Source organism: Takifugu flavidus, chromosome 9 (assembly GCF_003711565.1).
Source record: "Takifugu flavidus isolate HTHZ2018 chromosome 9, ASM371156v2, whole genome shotgun sequence".
NCBI lineage: Eukaryota > Metazoa > Chordata > Actinopteri > Tetraodontiformes > Tetraodontidae > Takifugu > Takifugu flavidus.
This window is the reverse complement of record NC_079528.1, coordinates 1,490,542-1,510,643: the sequence shown is the minus strand read 5'-3', so window position 1 is coordinate 1,510,643 and position 20,102 is coordinate 1,490,542. Positions and strand designations below refer to the sequence as shown.

At 44.8% G+C, this 20,102-nt stretch overlaps 2 protein-coding genes across 5 annotated transcripts in view; one reads left to right on the top strand and one right to left on the bottom strand.

The window, feature by feature from the left end:
- Positions 1–20,102, bottom strand: part of si:dkey-27i16.2 (regulator of cell cycle RGCC-like) — a 185,406-nt gene that overhangs the window by 83,861 nt on the left and 81,443 nt on the right. The window lies entirely within an intron of this gene.
- Positions 1–20,102, top strand: part of nlgn3a (neuroligin 3a) — a 106,238-nt gene that overhangs the window by 21,513 nt on the left and 64,623 nt on the right. For 2 of the 4 annotated variants that reach the window (XM_057042888.1, XM_057042887.1), the window contains exons 2-5: positions 3,080–3,758; positions 4,737–4,796; positions 12,734–12,793; positions 19,234–19,383. In XM_057042888.1, coding sequence (XP_056898868.1) covers positions 3,293–3,758; positions 4,737–4,796; positions 12,734–12,793; positions 19,234–19,383 — 736 coding nt within the window. In that variant the 5' untranslated portion in view covers positions 3,080–3,292. The remainder of the gene's footprint in view (positions 1–3,079; positions 3,759–4,736; positions 4,797–12,733; positions 12,794–19,233; positions 19,384–20,102) is intronic. The other 2 variants (XM_057042890.1, XM_057042891.1) reach the window with 2 other exon arrangements.

Below are 20,102 nucleotides of genomic sequence, written 5' to 3'. Positions count from 1 at the left end.
GTATGGAGCCAGCAATAATAGTAGATTTATACAGAGAGAGACCCAAGAGTTGTGACTAATTGGAACACTGCTTTCAGTTAAACTTTTACACCATTTAAAAAGGTGCCAGATTAAAGGTTAAGTGCTTGTAACCTTTGTAATAACAAGTCAATACGTATTCAAAATTAGAAGTACTCCTATATGTAGACAATCCATCACGGAAAGAAAGAAAACCTGGAATGATTTTTGTGCAATGAATGTTTAACTTGTATTTTGTGATGTGGAAAGAAACGTTTGGAAGCTGTTTTACCAGTTTAGCAATAAAAAAAATGATTTGAATGCTTTTAGGTTGGCTAAGATGAATTAAATCCCAAGAAGGTTTTAAAGGGGGAAATAGGTTTAATCAGATCTTCACTAACAAATACAAAACTTTAGCGAAGTAAATCTGCGTTTATGACCATTATAATTACCAGTTCACTCAGTGTATTACAACATTAAAAGGGTTGATTCTGTCCATGTAGAGATCTGGCAACATCGTCTGCATTCCGTGAGGCTTCGTTTAGCCTTTCATCTCATCCATTGGTCCTAAACAGGATAAACGGTGGATGTCCGTGTGTGCATTTTCCCTGATGGGAATCCACAATCAGAGTGAACACACTAAGCTACTGAACACCAGCGGCACCTCCAGGGGTCTCAGGTTTGGCTTCTCTGTGGTTCGCGGCCATCCACTGGCAGCGGATAGATTATGAATCATTTACACAGTAATTTTGGAAAGCAACACCTCCTCTAAATGCTGTCTTTTCTTTTTCATTGTTATTAGAGCCATCGCTGCAGCTGCCTTACGAGGCTCAGGGGAAACTAAGCCGCAGAAATTGAAAATTGATCAGGCGTTGTGAGAAGGTGCTGTCACTCGTACCTGTGCTCTACCCTGGGGCTGTAGATTAGCATTTACAGTGCAGTCACCCCAGGCATTACGTACCACCCCTCCAGCTGTGCTTGTGCCCAAAACACAATAGAACAAGGGAAATGAAATCTAGATACTACATTGTTCATGTCTGTACACACCAAAAAGGCATGCAGGAGGATAAATAGGGCATTACATTTATGGAATTATAAATTCTCTTGCAAATAAGGGTATTATTTACCGGTTTTAGGTGTTTCTACAGAATGATCATAGCTGGAGGGATTGTCTGCTTATCTGTCCATCCATCTGTCCCGTTGTACCAGTCCTAAATACGGGTCTTACCTGTCTGTTCATTCTGGGATGGCTACTGCAGTGGCACTAGCTTGTGTTCTGCAGCTACATTACAGAACCAAGAACAATAGTCAGACTATGTGTCGCAGAATGTAAAGAGTAAGGAAGGCGAGGGATTAATAAATGCTTAGAAGCAAATAACTAATTTGATGTAACTACAGAAAAACTGCGTCTGTATTGTCACAAACTGGGTCAAAGCATGTGACAAGAAGAGGAACCAAACCTACTCTGCAGAAAGCCTTGTTTAAATAATTCATGGCGATCCTATAAAGGCACGAGCCTCCGTCTGGGAGGATACAAAGGAAGCATCCCGTGATACCTCAGCCTAAACCAGAGAGAGGATTGGCCTCTGCAGCTTCACGTGCCTAGGTGAAGCTGTCCTGTGGTGCAGGTGAGGGGGGACCTCCACCCGGAGAGCAGAACATAGAGTTCAGCATCCGGAACGAAGTGTATCACGTTTTTTTCATGTGAAATGTGGAGGAGGAAGGAGCAAAGTCGGCTCATCTGTCAAAGCACATAAACCATATTTTCCATTAACTGCTTTACTAAACCCCCAAATACCCAATTATAAGGTTTCACATGAAGTCGAGAACAGAGGCAATGACTTCCCTTATCTGTTTTTATTAGCTTTTGAACACTGTGTACAGATGCAAATACATGATGCTCCAAAAAGTTTTTCTTTTATTTACTTCTTTTTCAGCAGCACAGTGGGCAACAACAATGCCTAAAATAATAAACTTCAGATCTGTAGATCTAAGCTGCATTTGCATTTCTGCATATATTTAACCACATTCTGTTAAATATTTAATCTTTCATTACAGAAGTGCTTCAGATGTTATAGTTTCAGCTGCAGGTGCACTGTGCTTGATGTCAGCAGGTTCCGGTTCAGTTCCAGACACGCAGCCTTTTTTAGGGGCATATTTGCATGATTGGAGACTAATAAATTGTCTTGGGTATGAGCGTGAGAGTTATTATTCTGTGTTCCCTGTGATCGAAGGGTGGCCTGTTCGCTCCACATTACTGCTTGCCTGGTGGTTGCTGGGATCGGCTCCAGAACCCCCCACGGTCTCGATTTTTGGACAGAGAAATCTGTTAAAACGCGAGTCAGCGCATTCATTTCCATTCAGTACATTTTCATTTCCTGTTGAAGTTAGTTGTGCGCTGATTTTCTCGGGCTTGTTAGTGGATTGCCACAATGCAACATTTTTGACAGAAGCACAACAACTTCTCAACAAAGCAGAAGCCTTGTTACAACCAGAGGTCCAGTACCTGTGAAGATTAGTTCTTCCAGACAATTCCATAAACATAATCTTTTTTCAGATTTGCCTCTAATGCTGATCATTAAATATTAGAGCTGATTAATAGCATATGTTGCCATGAGACTTCACCCTGGTCAGAAAAGCTCTGAACGGAGTCCAACCAGAGTTGCCCGGGCTACCTCATAAATTAAAATAGCAGTGTCATTGCAGTCTACAAACAATTTAACAAAAGGATCAGGTAGACTCCAATTCTGCCTTTGATAGGATTTTATCTAGAAATTTAAGGGTAAAGAAAAACTTTATCGAACAACCCTGAGTCATTGTGTGTTGGAGACATCTTGACATTTGTCCTCTCAGACATTTTGAGTATGTCAGACCAAACTAGGGGTTTTAGTTAGGAGGATGGATGATGATGATGATGATGATGATGATGATGATGATGATCCACAGAGCGGGGTCGTGTTCATACGAGCTGTGACCGAATGTCACGATCGAGCAAACTCAACAATGGGGCCTGACAAAATGGGAGCAAACGGGTGACCTGTTGGGAAAATACCATTAATTCTCCTCTCTTCTTCTCTTGCAGCACTGGATAGAAGATTGGACGAACGAGAGAGGGAGGACGGTGAACCGTGTCCTCGCCGTTGAGAGGGATCCACGCGACTTTAAACCACCGTCCTCACCTGCTGCTGCTGATGACCGTCCCTCAGGTGGCTGGACCAGGCTGCCTGCACTTATGCTGAGAGAATAACCCGGCTTGTATGCTGGTCACTCGCCGTTTGACTCACTTACAAGGACCATGTGGTTTTCTCTGAGGAGAAGTCATCTCACCTCACAGAGCTGGCATGGCGCCCAGAGTGGCGTCGGACTCGGCGTGTCCTTCTGGGTATTGAGTTTTTGCTGGTGCTTTGCGAATGGTCAGAACTACCACCCCACCGTGAACACTCAGTATGGGAAGCTCCGGGGTGTGCGGGTGCCCCTGCCTAGTGAGATTTTGGGACCCGTGGACCAGTACCTGGGAGTTCCCTACGCCGCCTCTCCAGTGGGAGAGAAACGCTTCATGCCCCCAGAGCCTCCGTCGTCCTGGTCCGGGATCAAGAACGCCACCCACTTTGCTCCTGTCTGCCCTCAAAACATTCATAATGCTGTGCCAGAGATCATGATGCCAATATGGTTCACCTTCAACCTGGATATTGTCACCACCTACATACAGGATCAGCACGAGGATTGTCTCTATCTAAACATCTACGTTCCGACTGAGGATGGTGAGTGCGGCGAGTAAACAGGGTGAAACCAAACCTCTCCTCCTCTCTTCTGTCTGCCTTCCTTCCCACTCTGCCTTTTCCTCTCAGACTTTACGTCACTTTTGTATTTCGCGCAGAGCATGACCTGTCGTCTGGCGCATGCTGTGTCCGTGTCCATTGTCCCAACCTCCCATCCTGACTTGAACTTTCATTAGTCTTTTCATCAACTCTCCCCTCCCATGCCACTGTTAGAGGTTCCTCTTTTGATGACAAAATCACTTATTGACCCCTAAAAATGACCAAAAAGAAGGGGGGAAAAGCATACAGGGAACTATTGGAAATACCTGCTGCACCTTCCTAGCTTCACTGTCTTGACTGTCCTGGGGATATTAGCTCTTATCGATTAGCAGCCTGCCTCATAAGTGAATGATCTAAAACTGTAGGGTTGGTGAAATATTCTGTCTGGTACATGCGAGGCCTGTGGCATCAGCCTGACCTATGTAAGACCCTTTACTCTCCTTCTCTTCCTGGTGTCTGCACAAATCTAAAAGGTAATGCGGACTCTGTGTGAAAGCAAACAAAGACGGTCTATCGAGGCTGAAAACAGCCCCCATCCTTTCTTTTCAGGAGAACCACACAAGGAAATGGCTTGACACGAAATATTCAGATTCATAAACCACTCCAAATCCCAATAATAATTCAAACCTCTGCCACCTGTGTGGATGTAATGGGTCTTAAATAGAAGTGCATGTGAATATGGGCTTCCTGTGTCCCAGGATGCAGCAAATACATTCCACCATTTTGGAATATTTCTGCAGCAACACCTCAGTTTCTCCACAGGTCCTCTGTTGTTCTTGTTGTCGATGGAGGGTGGGAGGAGGTGGGAACAGAGGGCGGGGTGGGGAGGTGTCGGGGATTTGACTCAGAGTTGTTGCATGTCACATGGGCTCTTTCTCCAGATCTCGCTGTTATTTTGTAGTTTTCCCATTCATTTTACAGTCAAAAGAATATCCAAGGAATGTGCCAGGAAACCCAACAAGAAAATGTGTAGAAAAGGAGGTATGTAAAAAAAAAGAAAGAGCAAAAGCCTTCATGAAAGGAAAGAGGATTTAAAGGAGTGAAAGAGGAAGGAGAATGATGGGTGCTTCCTTCCAAAGCTGCCATTATCACCAGCTATCAACTCCCAAATCAAAGCGCTAATTGGGATGAACGTGGGACTGGTGATTCAGATAAACCTTGACATGAGTGCGGAAGATAAGTTAGGCGATGCACTCTGTGTGTGTGTGTGTGTGTGTGTGTGTGTGTGTGTGTGTGTGTGTGTGCAGGAATGAGTGAAAAGGGTCCCATAATAAACACAAATTACTGTCACGCAATATTCTCGCATCCAATAATATTGTCTATTTATTTTATTTGCTGTGCTGTAAATGTTTCAACTGTGACGTTACTGTGTTATATGTTTATTTAGGCGGATGGATAAAGTCACTTTAGAAGATGCAGTTCGTCAGCTCCTCTTTTAATCCGAAGGTTGTCTCAAAAGCAACACGTTAAAACCTTCAGCCAACAAAACACCAAACCCTGTTTTTTTTTTAATTTGCTATCTATCAGTCCCAACTCCAAACCTGCATGGTGAGGCAAATATTAGTCTTCTCACCAAACCCCAATAATAGAGAAAAATGGCCCAGTTTCATAAGAGGAACTTAAATCCCTCTGGTGAAAACAGTATCCAGATAGTTTTTTCATCTGGAGATCCTGAGCACATCGCACTCCAACGATTTGTCTGCTTCTGGTAGACCTGCACTCTTGATTTCCATGGAGGCATCGGGCAACTATTGGCCCCTCTCTGCTCTTCTTCATTCCGCTGTGCTGAAGCAATTTTGCTGGAGACAGACTGGCCCTCCGGGCACTTCTGATTCGGAATTAGTCCCAGTTGTGGAAAGTACACAGAAATATCTCTTTAATATTCCCCTTCCACTTGAAAGTTTTCAATTATCTTTCCCATGATTGGTAATGAGAAAATGGTTTATCATACATTTCGCATGTTGCTTTTGCGACACATTAGTGTGCAGAGAGCTGATAGTCACATGTTCCTCCTCCCTGCACAAACAGAAAGGTTGCATTTTTTCAATCAGACTGGAAATTCTTTCTTTATATCAATAGCTTTTTTTTTGAACTGGGTCTTCTAATCTTGGCTTAAGTTTAATTAACATTGCAAATGAAGCATAATTTCTTCTTCTCGGGCAATGCAGCAGTCTGCGAAGCGTGTTCTGCTTTTGTCGAAATGTTTTTGACACTAAGGAACGTCTACGGCTATTTAAAGCAACTTGAAAATCCAATTTTTCACTTCCTGTTTTTATCATAATTTCTATTTTCCATAATGATTTATGTATTATATGTCATTTCAATTTGAACTTGCAGCGCTTCCAGTACGAGCCTGTATAAAGCAGAAGAGTCATACACACTGTGCACGTTCAGTTGTAATGGCGGCTCCAGAATCACATCTGCAGGCTGCACAAATGTGACACCCTCTACAGGAAAAAAACCCAAAACCTCAAATTATGCTATTTCACTCTGATAAAATTGTATAATTGTTGCCAAGCAACAGAATGCAGTTGTGGGAGAGCTGACCCTCTTATAGCGTGAAGCACCTTGTGAAGCAGTGCTGCTGGTGCTTAACAAGTGAGAAAACAGCATCATCTTTTAGCAGCCTGAGGTGCATCATACGTGGTGTTACACTCTTTTTCTTCCATGTTATTAGACGCGAGGTTCAAACCTGGTGTTGCTGGACGCTTCCTCAACCTTATTGGCAACGTTCAATGTCTGGGTTGGGTTTGCTAAAGTCACTTTCTTAAAGAAAAGATGGTTTGATTGACAAGAAACGCAGATATACACAGCACATATAAAACTCGGGATAAAAACCAATAAAGTGCAGGAGTCGTTTTGCTGGACATGTTTCAGTACTTTTGGGTGCTGGGTTATTTCGCTGTTATGGAGCCTTTAGATGAGACTATCTAGCAAAAACATCTTTATAAGCTAGCAGAGTGGTTGTGAACCTTCTTGGTTGACTTGGTTCCATTAGCAATGCAATGCTAGATTCCTCTGCTAAATTTGGAGATAAGCTTGCTAAAAAAAAAAGGAGCCAGGAATGAAGACAGAGGAAAAGACAGAGGAAAAGGATATGTTTCCTTATCTGTTTGATGTGCATCATTGAGGGTTGCTGTAATTTAAAGAATCACTTCCACTTTCAGTCGAACACAGGCAGTCAAACAGGTCAAACCTCAGCTGCCCTTAAAGTGCTGCAAAATAACAGAGGTATGGATACTGGAGCTGTGGCATTATCACCGTCATTTTCTTTCCCCATACTCGGGGTGAATGGAGTGAAGAGCCTGCGTAATAATGTGCCAGGGCGCCGCTAAGCGCCGCTCAACCTCAGAGGGCTATTGGCTCTAGGAGGGTCAATTTTGTGCAGACAAACCGGGATGAGGTTAGACTTTATCTATAAAAGAGGCTTCCATTGTTCACTTGCTTGACAAACAAAAGGGATTGGTTGAAGAGCGCTGTCTTCACGTGACCCTGATTGAGGCAGACTTGTAGTGATGAGGTGCACCCGCTATGTCGAGCACCACCTCCTCTCACAATTTGCACATTATTGTAATTGTATCATAATTATTCTTTTAATGTAATGTGTTTGAAAAACATGTTGTTGTGCCCCCCACACACTCCATGTGACCCATCACCCATGAGAAACACTTTTCCCCCCATGTAACGCCAAAATTCATCACTATAGGTCTATTTCAGTCAAGTGAAGCGATACCTGTCGCTAAATTCGGTTCAAGCTCGGACTGTTCAGCTACCGTTCTTATGCGGCCCTCATGGGCAGCGGACTGCCGCGTGTTGCTCACCCTGATGCCGGCACTGAACAGCCACTGGATGCCAAACCTGTAGACCAGAAACAAGACGTTATTATTCCGTCACCAGACGACCCTCGGATGCTCGAGGGCTGCGAAAACCATGAAAGAGGCCCCGATCCTGGTTAGACTGCATCTGGGCCATTACGAACCGCAACACACCGTGGTAATCGCTTCGGTTGGGCGACTCAACCCAGCCTCGGGGGGGGGGCTACTCTCTGTGTGCCACTGTGGCAACATACAAAACAAATATTCTGTGCAGTGTCACAACGCAGCAGACGTCCATGTTTGAGCCAAAAATTGCTTCTATAACCTGACATGATGGTTTGTTGGGGCTAGTTGGGCGAAGGCTGTATCAGGCCAGTGTCAGATCTGGCCTGGGCTCTTATTTAAGATGCAAAGCGCGACCTAAGCAGGAAGTTCCCATTCAGAGTCCCCCTGCTGTGTTGAACAGCTTCCACAGTCAATCCGAGGCTCAATATCACTGTTCTGTCCTCTCCCCAGGGCCTTCTTGAAATTGAACACAACTTCTATTTTTCTTCTGGTTGGGCTTTTAGGGCTCGCTAGTTGGATTCCTCCCAAAGTCTACTACTACTAAGTGCACTTTAAGATGGTCTTAAAGGTTGAGCAACAACACGCATAATTTGTGTCCTTTTTGACAAAAAGTGCAAAAACCTGATTTAATGTTCCTCAGGAAATCTGAAGCAGTTCCACTCAGATGTGTCCTCTGCTTGCGTGATGCTCTCCAGTCTTTAAATGGTGAAGCCTTCCTGCTAATCACTGTCAGCAGAGAGCGTCAGGAGTGTGTTACCCATGTTACAAAAGCCTCCGTGCATACAAAAGCAACAGCGATACGCTCGAACCCTTCGACTACAATGTCCTGTCGTACTCTTTTGTTTTTGAAATCAAACGTTCACGAGGAATTCAAAGTAGGAAAATGATTTCGCTCACCATAATGCTCAAAGCCGTGCAGTCTCCACCAATGTGCCCCTCCATCAAGCTGGAGACGGGCAGAAAGACAACTTGGCCGCCTGTTATTTATTTATTTTATTATTATTTTGGGAACAGCTGAAGCGCAGTGTGAGTTTTGGCTGTCCTTTACTGCAGGATTACAGCCTCCTTAACCTTTTAGCTGCGTTCTCCATCATTCTCTCCCGTGTCTCTCTCCCAAGCTGTCCCTTAACCCAGAGACAGATTGAGGGAAGGAGACAGGGAGAGCGGGGAGACGGGTACAGACAGATTGAGGCACTTAGAGCGCCGAGTGCCTGGAAATGGCCACCTGAGGATTAGAGACTGAATATAACTGCTCCAAATTGTCAAGGCTGCAACATTTCACATTTCACTAAGTCCCTTTTCACATTCTGACCTTTCTGATATTTAACTCCAAGGCCCATCTATTGTCAGGGAACCTTTTTTCCACCAAAGGAAAGGCAGTTAACATTTAGCCCTCGCACGATCTATTGAGTGAATTCTGGATTCAGTCAAAAAGTCTCCAGAGTATAAGCCATCTCAATTCCTGTGTCTGTCTGCTTCTTTGCAAGATAGAAACATTATTTTTATCTAATTGTTTCCCTTGGTGGCATAATTAGGTCCATCAGATGCATAAATATGACCAGGTTAAATTCTTATCTCTTCATTGCTTTGGAACACTAATTTCCAATGACAGGGGCCTGACATACAAATACATTTGTTCATCCATTCCACCTTTGCCTACATTACTCTCAAGGCAGCGTCACTTATCCTGAGATCCTGATTCAAGCCCGGTGCTGAGGCCCCTCAAATGTCAAATGTTCACCAATTTTTTCCAGATTGGCCGTTTGATGCGAGCAGAAACGAGTTCGTAGTTCAGCCACTTTAAAGGGAGGGAGCTTCCCTGTCAGAACCTGCGTGTGTCTGTGTCAAGCGCCACCTCTCAGTGCTGCTCACTGTTTCCCAATGTCAATGACGCAGAGGACGCCGGAACCGGATCGTTAACGGGCCATTAAGACGGCCGTTGAAACAGGTGAAAGCCTTTTGTTTTACTGCAGGCGGGAAGCTCAACCTGACAACTGCATCGCAACGCTCAAACTGTCTCATTATCACACTGATGAGCCGAATTTATTGGTTTTAAATGTGCTGCTGCTGTTTTTGAGACTGTTTTTGGTATTTCTCAGGGCATTTGTTGCTACGATCCAAGTGTTTCCATCTCAAAATGAAGGAAATGTTAAAAATGTCACATTTCCCAATTACTTTGACTGGTTATAAATCCCCTCTCCTTCGATCAGCCTACAATCCACACAAACTCTTTAGTGACGTTTTCAAATGGAAGACATAACGATCAATACGATATTACAAGGCGACATGCAAAGACAGAACCCATCCTGTAAATCAGAAAACAAAGCATTTACAAACGGGGACGATATGGGACTGAGGACGTAAAACAACTTCCAATAAAATAGAAATATACTGGCTATAACCTGAGAGTGAGTGTGGTTGTGCTAGTCATCGCCGGTGAGGTTGTAGCGTTCATAAAACTATTCTATAAAAGCCGATTCTTCACTTTATAGAACCACAAAATATTATATTTACTTTTGACAGGTCAAAAAAATAAACAGCTGTACAAGTAAACCAGTGTTGTTTTTAGGCTCCTGTTTGTCATGAAATGCACCACGAAAGATGTATTAGAGAACATAATGGAACACAGTAAACACAATGAACACAGACTGCATTAAAATCTGTTTCTCCAAAAACCACTGACCTTGACAGGAGCAGCAAAATGAAATGAACGGAGTTAAAGAGCAAATATTGGCTTCAAACGGATTTCTTAGTCAAGGTTAGAAACAAACAATGTTTATTTTCCAGCTAAAATCGGAGTGGGGGGGGTTCTTTCTCTTGACTTTTTCAGTGTTTCTTTTGATTTTCTCTCATTTTCTGAGCCAGCTGCCAGGGATTAGCGCGAATATTAGTGTTAATATTAAGTGTTTACCTTTTATCTCGAGTTCATCAACCTTGAATGTTGATGTGTAATTCAAGTAGAACGGTTAATGGTCTTTGAATTGGTCCAGCGTATGAAAAGGCCACCAGGGTGCAGTGATGTTGGGAATGTTCCCACGGAGGCCCTCAGCATGCATCTGATTCAGAAAAATGAAGGACACTGGTGTATCGACAGAGTCATCAAGGAATCGTTGTCGATTTCAACATAAAGTCAGCGTGTCGCCCGCAGGGTGACACAGCCTGTAAAAGCTGTCCCGGGGGGGGGGGGTTGTTACCCTATTGTTGATGAAGTCAGACTCAAAAATTCAATCTTTGGGATTAAATCCGATTGATTATCCAGTAAACTGCAACGACCATCTGAAAATATTCCAGGAGCAGATGTGCAGATAGCTCAGCATGTTGGCTGAAACTTGAATTAGCGTCCTACTATCATTAATTCAACACTGTGACCCACAGATCGTGTGGCCTTACACCCCCCTGACTTCATTCGTTTTTATGTCATCGGCTGATAGGAAAATAAAAGGCCCTGTTCTCACTGCCTTGCAGTATTTTCTTTAATCAGCTCTAGTGCAGCATCTGCCCGCTGACCTGTACTGGCCAAACAGGGTGTCACACAAGTCATTCATGTCAGCTTCAAGTTAACATCGTCACACCATTATGTTTGCACAAGAGTGCCTTGCTCATCACGCCTCGTTATACAAATGGACAGACCGGACAAGGTCAACGCGCAGACAGCGGAATCAACATATTTGAATGGCTCCTCCACTTCGGAGAGCTCGAATGTACTCAGCTCGAATGTACTCAGTAAATATCATGAGCATGGGCCTGTTACATTATGCAGTTTAGTACTGCATCTATTAGCACACGGCACATTTCATTCAAGTAAAAGCTGTTTAAATAGCGCCGACATCAAAGAGTTTTATTTATACATATACATACATACGCTGTATCCCATCTCAGTGTGAGTGCTCTGGTAACACCATGTGACTGGATGGTGCTCATATTTCATTGACTACTTTAAATTGATATAATTTGGATTATTTTTCTTTAGATTTAAGCTGTCTAAAGATGCCGTTGTGTGTCACACATCTCTCTCTTTTAGTTAACTGTTGCAGATGATGGTTAACAACACCAATTGTGTGAAATAGCACCATCATTTTTGGCCTGAAGTTCATTTGTAATTTGACATGGAATTTCACTTGTATTAATTAATGCAAGCACAGATGTTTGGGCTCTCTTAAGAGCCTATATCGCACACATCCAGGGCCTTTTGATATTAATTCATGTACATGATATGTTTGCAGAATATCTCTGGCATTACTGTACAGTAGTTACGACAGGGCTTGTAAACTGCTTGTGCCCTGGGGGGGTATAAATATTACAAACATGTAGTACAAGACGCAGGACAGTACAGTGTTTAAAGGCGATGTAACAAGCTAAATTAATAATATGCACCACTGATTATATACGACACAATCATGTTACTTGTTTACATCTTTCTCTAAATTTGGGCCTTTCATCAGTTTCTCCCCCTGATATTTAAGCCGCTGCATTGCTTGTTAATATGTTTTTTTTATTGCAGCCTCTAAAGCAGAAGCGCCGCAGTCGACTGCGTATTCCGGAGAGACGCTGAAGTGATGTTTAGTCGAGTCCATTCTGAAACACAATTAAAACCAATCACAATTACACGTTGCAGCTGTTCCTCTCCAGCCCAGTTATTTACACTAATAGTTTTGTGACAAAGACTCCTGAAGTCACCGTTTTTTCTTGATTAAAATGGTGGAGGGAGGGGTCCTGAACGTGCCAGTGGTGTATGGCTCTGCTCCAAATAGGCCGCGAGAACGCTTTTCTTCTTTTCATAAAATTACCTTGAACTGTATGAGTTCTGATTTTATTTGTGTGCTCTGATTAATCTTGTGTACTGTGGAAATTGATATTTACTGTGTTCGGGAAAGAAAGAACCGATGAACTGTCGAGCGTGAATCCAGCCTCAAAATTATCGTTATTGGACACACGTGGTCTCAAATGTTCTTTTTTTTCTGTGTTTCGTTTTACCGTCTGTGTGTTGCCCAACAATTTCCCTGTGCCTCTTTATGTCTCTCCCTGCTTCAATAACAGGGGCCCATGCAAAAAAACAGGGCGAGGATTTATCGGATAACGACGGAGATGAAGATGAAGGTATTTTCCATGGTGAACAGAGATGGTGCATGAGGTTTTTGTTCTTTTTTTAGTTTTTGTTCCACCATTTTTCCCCCAACATGATCTCAATCACACAATGTTTGATCGTAGTTTGCGTGTGTGTGAGAGAGCGTGTGTGTGTGTGTGTGGGTGGTGATGTGAGGTCTCTTCATAGGCATTTGAATGAAGCCAGTGCCAGAATCAGATTTGATGCGGCATCTCTGCAACCTTTGATTGAGCCGTTGTTATTTCTCATTGGGACCGGAGCGAATGTTATTGCAAGGGCAACGCTGGCGGTGGGAGCCCCTCTTCAGGTGTGTCCTGCAGCCGCACGCTTGACGCAGTAATACGGCACAGAGAAAGTGAAGCCGCGGTGTAATATCAGGCCATTTACGCGGGTCTGCAGGCAGATCTGGATGAGGAGCAGCAGTTCAGGAGTGCTGCTGGAGAGGATTAGAGGATAGCGGTGCAGAGAAGGGAAAGTTGCTTCTCAGCACTCACATTGTTCACGTTCCATATTTATCTTGGGATATTCCTGGCTCAGGGTGGATCTCTACCGAGATTAGACTGAGGGATGATTCTTGTGCGGCTACAGAAACGGCTTAAGACTCTAAATCTAAATCAAAACCTTGATAGGCCCGTCCTTATCTTCCTTTGCGACAGTACAGCAGGTGATGGAAGCATAATCCTGGGCATCAAGGTTGAGCCTTTGATTTATGCCCATTTGTTTGTTATAGACGGATTGGATCTTTTTCTTTTCCACATTATGCTAGCGTTTAATGAATCAGATTTATTGTGATTCCAAGGATGTAGTTGTTTGGTACCGTGACATATTGAGAATGTCCTCATCGCAGAACTGTCATAAGTCACCCGTCGTTACTGTTGGCACAAGCGCTGCTTTGCGTAGGATTTTGAACCCAGATGAGACGAGTCGGCCAGGGTTTTTCCCAGATGCTTGTGAGTTTGCGTTTGTACCCCCTGCTCTCTGCCAGTGGGCTCTCCTTTCAAGCCTCACACTGGCCTGATTGCAGAACAGGAAGCGTTGCCATGGCACCACTTTGACACACAGGTGTTTCTCATTCAAGCCCAGGGCGAGCTGTTGCAGCTGAAGCCAAATTACCTTCAGTTTTCCTCTTGATTGCGCGGATGCGCAGGCACGCCCGTCTTCCCTGGAGCAGAGCCGCGTTTCACTCTGTAGCCTTAAAAAAACGCTGACAAGTGCCGCTCCCTTTGTCTGGCAGGCCTTTGCGTGCATGCACAGTGGCTTGGTCTCCAAGCCGTTGTGGAAGACTAGCCTCACTGAAAATGTGACAAGTCTTTTCTATAGTGAGCGCAGCTAATGCTATTTGCAGAGCAACGCTGTAGAAGCACAATGCGCTGCGGTCTCAGCAAGATCCCTGCTCCTGAAACGAATGCATGCGTGACAGACAAGGACACCGGTCTCTGAACACCATCCTGGAGACTTTCGTTGTTTCTGGGTTTGTATTGGCTGTAACAACCAAAAAAGCAGCACATATATTCTTCTTAAGGAAAGTATTTGGGAGAAGAGGAGACGTCCTTTGCTGGAGGTTTGTTGAGTTCACATTTAAAAGCCATTGAAAGCCTTTAAGCTGTCTTCCATATTTCTGCCCTCACACATGACTGTGCTCTTAACGTGTGTGACACTCATAGTCAAGCCCAAATCTGAATATGAACAGAACTCCCACCTTTGCCCCTGCATTAATCCCCACGCATTGCCATTCGTTCCAGAGAGCTGCTGTGTTTTTTTTGTCTATTTGTTACTCTGTCAAACTGCATCCATCTCCCAGTCTGTTCATCCTGACATTACCATTCTGTCTCCACTGGCTGTCTGTCTATCACGAGCCAATTCCCTCCGCCATGTTTGAGCGGCCCACCTGCCCATTATAAGCCCGCATTCAGGGATCAACAAATGATTTCCTACAAAAGAAAGGAAGTAACCTATGTGAAGGAATAGTAATATAGGAATTTGCAACACAAAGGTTGCCGACCAGTCAGTCAAAACATTCAACTAGAGACAAGCAGATAAGAGAAAATGAAATATGTAACTAAGAATATAATGACCTTCTTTCTAGCATGTATCTCATGCCGTCTGCCCTCTGTCTCCTTCCAAGTCTTTTGTTAGTTTGTCTCTTCCTGTGTCTTTCAATTTGTCCCTTTGTGCAGCTGCCTGTCTGTCTGAGCAGCGGTCTACCCCTTTGGCATCTCCCGAATTCAAATTCTGCACATCGCTCCCTCCAGCAAGCGTGTGGGCCAAGTCGCTGCGGTTAACATCAGCCCCAGACGTGGGGGGGGGGGATTTAGTGTTATTGCGCAGCGGAAGTGAGTATTGTCCACCTGCTGTCGTTAGTTAAAGCTGGGCGTGTGAATAAAAGAAGCGGGGGCTTTGTTGGAGCGACATGCAGCCCAGTTAAATGTGGCAGCGCGGCCAATATCACAGGGAAGCCGTCCTCTGCATTATTGCTGCCTTGGGCCTCCCCTGCTGAGGAAAAATACACGCGTGTCTCTCATTTGACACCCAGACCGTCTTCTATAGGAACGCTTTTACCAAAGCTTAGAGGCTCCCACACGCACGCATTCACACATCCCCTCCCCCAGTGAAGCTGTCCAGCATCACTCTGCCAGAAAGCAGCGAGCTCCACCTGCCTGGATATTACCATTAATTCCGCTGCACAGGCCTGACTGGATCCTTGCTGCCAAAGCCTTCAGATCAGTGGGCCCAGGCTGGAGAAGAGTAAATAGGCAGTGGGGGCAGTTTGCAAAGTGTTCTGACACTCTGCCGCTCTGGTCGTTCTCGCTAAGGTGGCAGGAGGGAGAGAATCTTGCCCCTTGAAGCCCACTGCAAAGAGATTTGGAACGTTGCTGCTCGGCCTCTTGTTTGCATCATTTGTTTGCGTTCAAGAGACAAGAAAAACAGACTGTGGTTGGTTTTTCTATTTTTCTCTTTTTGTTTTGTAGTGGCACAAATGAGCAGCCCGCTCAACAAGATTAAACTGCAGAGTTTTGGGGGGGAAGGGGGAAAAAAGCCAGTTTGGTAGGATTTTAGTAGGGAGATGCATCACTTTGCGTAAATCCGATGTGCACCAGCAGCCCTAAAAAAGCCCGAGGGTCAGCCTTCATTCATTTGAGAAGCAGATTCCCTCCGTTCTGTCCAGAACGTTGGTTAATAGTCTCTGCTCAGCCTGTCCCCGTTCGTTCACGCTGCGCCGCTGTGCTTCTGCTCCCTGCGAACATCACGTTTAATGCACAGACAGCCAGGTCACCTTCACAGAAAAGGTCACGCCTCCCATCATGTTTACCACAGCTGTGTCAAGATTCACCGACACTCTTCCAAATATCTTTTATATGCGTACGTGTACTTCGCTGGCGCTTGCAAATGTCAAATGTTGTGGTGAAGACATTCAGTCTGCCTGACTTTTCCTGCCTGTTCTCGTCACTCCCGATGACGTGTGGCCTCAGAGAGAGATCTGTACGTATGGTGGCGGCAGCCTTGCCTTCGGTGGGGCAGATCGCTCTATAATTGGGTGTAATTACGCTGTGTCACATGGCTCTGCGAAGGTCCATGTAGCTTTTAAAATTGAAGAAGGGTCAGAAATGGACTTGTCATGAGTGAAGCAGGAAGCCGGGCCCTGACAGGAGCGCTACAGTAGGGTGTCTGTCATGTCCTGCCACATCAGTCCCCCCCGCCCCCCGCCACTAACGTCCCCCGCCATCGCTGATAGCCGCTGACAGCTACCATGTTTCACCGGAGCGAATGCCACCACGCTTATCTCGGCTCGCCTTTGTCCTCACCTGCTCCAGACCACCAAGGCTGCTTCTGAGGGCACTTAGCATCAGAATAAATGACTGACCATTTCCAGCGGAAAGGCAGAAGGGAAAGGACAAAATGTGCAGGTACAGCGCGGCGGGGGGGGATAGAGGCTGCCAGCCCCCATTGGAGATTCCACTTGCGGCGGCAACAGCGTTTGGAGTCTCGGCTCAGGCCTGAGGTTTTCCCTCCTACTGACAATGCAATCAGTCTTGAGCCACTGACGCACCTATGAGAGCTCCTCCAGGCCTCCTGGAATCCAGGCCTCATGATGTATTTGCAGGACCGAGCACCCCGAGCCTTTTATTTAGCAGCACTAAAGTGCAACGGACCGCACATCTTTGATTTTCTTTTTTCTTTTTTATCCTTTTCTGCTGTGATAATTATTTACTTGTTTTTTGTTTTTTGTTTTTTTTTTTTGTGCAGGTATGCGAGTGTGTGTGTAATACCTCGGTGGGGTTTGCGTGATAATAATGTTATTATTCATCACTGCACGTCTGCGTCTCTATCTCCTCCATCCTAGATTTTTATTTTATTTTTTCATTGCCAGCTCACTGTGCATGGAGGTTCTACTGCAAATGTATCACTGTGCATTAATTAACCTCGATCTGTTTCTTTCTTAGCAGCTTCAACTGTACTTTTTGATGCTATGAATATACAGTGTGTGTGTTGGTGTGTTTGCCTCGGAGACGTCGGGCACCAGGACTCAGGTAGCCACTTCCTGCTACACCAGATCAGGTCTCCCACAGCGGCCGCTAAAACTCCGGCCCGAGCCTCATTACCTCTAATGTCAGATGTAGACAGGATTCCGACTATAAAAAAGAAGGAAAATCGCGGCTGTGATCTGTTCCGTGTGTATTCTCCTCTGACACAGATCTGTGTGTCAGTGAGATCTGTACGTCACATCTGTGTGTGACACCTCCCATGTCAGATCAAGTCAATGAATAGATTAAGACAAGTGGAGCCTCAGTGTCTTGTATCATTCTCTGAGGGGGATTTAACTGTTGTCATGGAGACCTATTGTGAATCAACAAAAGAGGTTACTGAAGACATTGACATGACTAATATTTTTTTTCTGATTTCTGCCCTCTTTTTCTTCCTCTGCCATTCTCTTTTATATATGTGGCCCATCTGTTTGAGACGCTTTCCTCTCTTATCGTTTTGCTCCCGTCCCCGCCCGTCTCACTGTAGCTTTCATTCCTTTTCACCCTGTTCATGCCCTTCTTTTCCTGTCTAAGATAAGTGTGTGAGTGTGTGTGTTTTTGTGTGTACAAAAGTGTCAGCTATAAATCACATGTCAGTGTTTAGCCCTCTCAGATACCAGCCAGATAGAGAAAGCTATGAATACGGACGCATCTCATTCAGGTTATTGCTTAGCGTTTGAATCTACTCTCTATAATATTAGATAATATAGGATAATATTCGTTATGATCACAAATAACCAACAGAGTCGTGGAAAACAGTGCAATCGCCCCAAAACTGCATTGAAGGAGTTGCTGTTAATGTGATGGTTTGCATAATGACAAGCGGTGGCTGCAGATTCTGCCGTGCAGGATGTGTCGTGCGATTAGCCGTTCTCTGCGGTTTGGAATTTTGGCTTTCAGTCACCATGGCAACAATAATCCAACGCTACCTTTTCAAACTGAGATGACTGCATTTTCCCCCTGTTTTCTTCTTCTTTTTTTCCACACTGTGTCCTCCACGCTCTCTTATTCTCACCCACACTCAAGTCTTCTTTCTTCCTTCTTTTTTTGGGTGGTGGGGAGAGTTGTTGGATACAGATGGAGGGAGGAGAGGAAAGAAACAGGGAGAGTCTGTAAGCGAGAGTGATACGAAGTGAGGGAGGGACAAGGGGCAGAGAACCACAGACAGGGGGGGGGGGGGGGGGGGGGGGTGAAAATGAGAGAGAGTTTCTTGTCTTGTCTCTCAGCTCCAGCTAGCCGGCCAGTAATTCAGTCGATTTCTCAGACAGAGGCTGTTTTCTTCCCTCCGCCTCTGGATGTTCTTTATCTGGCTGGAGTGTTGTTTCAGCTGGGTACCAACCCCTGATTTTGGGATAGAATAAATAGCACTTTAACACATTTAAAGTATAAATTTGACTGCGTGCAGACACCGCAGAAATAAAATGTTGCACAGAGATAGGTGTGTGGTAGCATTGTTTAATTAGCCAAAGCATTTTCCCCTTCAGGGTTAAGCCAGATTAGCCTTCTCCCGGGTTAGGAGATATGTCAGCGTGCCTCGCTCTTTATGCTCTCTAATGGCTTTTTGCGTGTCTATATGTGGAAGCCTGGCTGCTGCCACAAAAACAACCTGTGCTGGATAGGTCGATATGTGAAATATCTCACATGCTAAATGACAGGCACGTCAGCCAATTAGTGTCACACTTGCGCACACTTGTGCGCTCAATAAAGAAAAAGCTTCATATATTTCTAATGGAAAACGGTAAAAACAGTATTTACAGAGCGCCCACACCGCTGGTATCTGAGAGGTGAACGTCAGCTTGTGTGTTTGTGGACACCGTGTGCAGTGTGTGTTGTATCTGAATCTGAGCCGACCCTTGATTAGAACGGGTGGATGACAAATGTGAACATGTTAATGACGGCCACTCTTGCAGACATACGAGATAGTGGAGCCAAGCCCGTGATGGTTTACATCCACGGAGGATCCTACATGGAGGGGACAGGCAACATGATCGATGGAAGCGTCCTGGCTAGCTACGGGAATGTCATCGTTATCACTCTCAACTACCGTGTCGGCGTCCTAGGTAAGCATCTCTTCATCTTCTCCTCCATTTTTTCCCTCACAAGGACATTTTTCTGGGCCATTTTTGTAGGGCAGCTAGGTGTAATGAGCCTAGCTGATTGCCACATCCACTTCAAATAAGACAAAAAGCGCAGCTCTGGGTTTTTGCTGTCCGTAATCGCATGTGTCAAATATGGGTTTGTGGTTGCAACTGGGGTTTGGAATACACTTATCTTAAGATTATCTTTATGAGGCTTTTAAAAACAGTAATAAAATAGAATTATGAGGCTGGTAAGATTCCTGGGATAATAGTGAGGAGGAGAGTCTGATGGAGAATGATGGATTCTCTCTCCGAGCAGCGGTTGCTTGCGGATTTACTTACATGGCTGAATCCCATTTCAAACACTTGGGTACGTGTGAAAGAGCGTTTGTGCGTGTGTGGAGAGAGACAGACAGAGCGAGAAGGAACGAGCAGGAGAGAGGGAGCAGGAGCTCCATGGAAACAGCTGCAGCAACACAAAATGGAGTTTGTTAGCACACTACCCAAGCTTTGTACGTCTCCATCCGTCTCTCTGACCAAGCTGACTCCCATCCTCTGACATGTTTACCATTTTGAGGAGTTGTGTGTTTTGTGCAAGTATTCTGATTATAGAACACATTCTGCACATTGTTTGCATTTGTCGAGAATATTGTCCCAGGTTTAAGCCACTGTTGGCTGCTGATGGCAGAATAGATGACTAG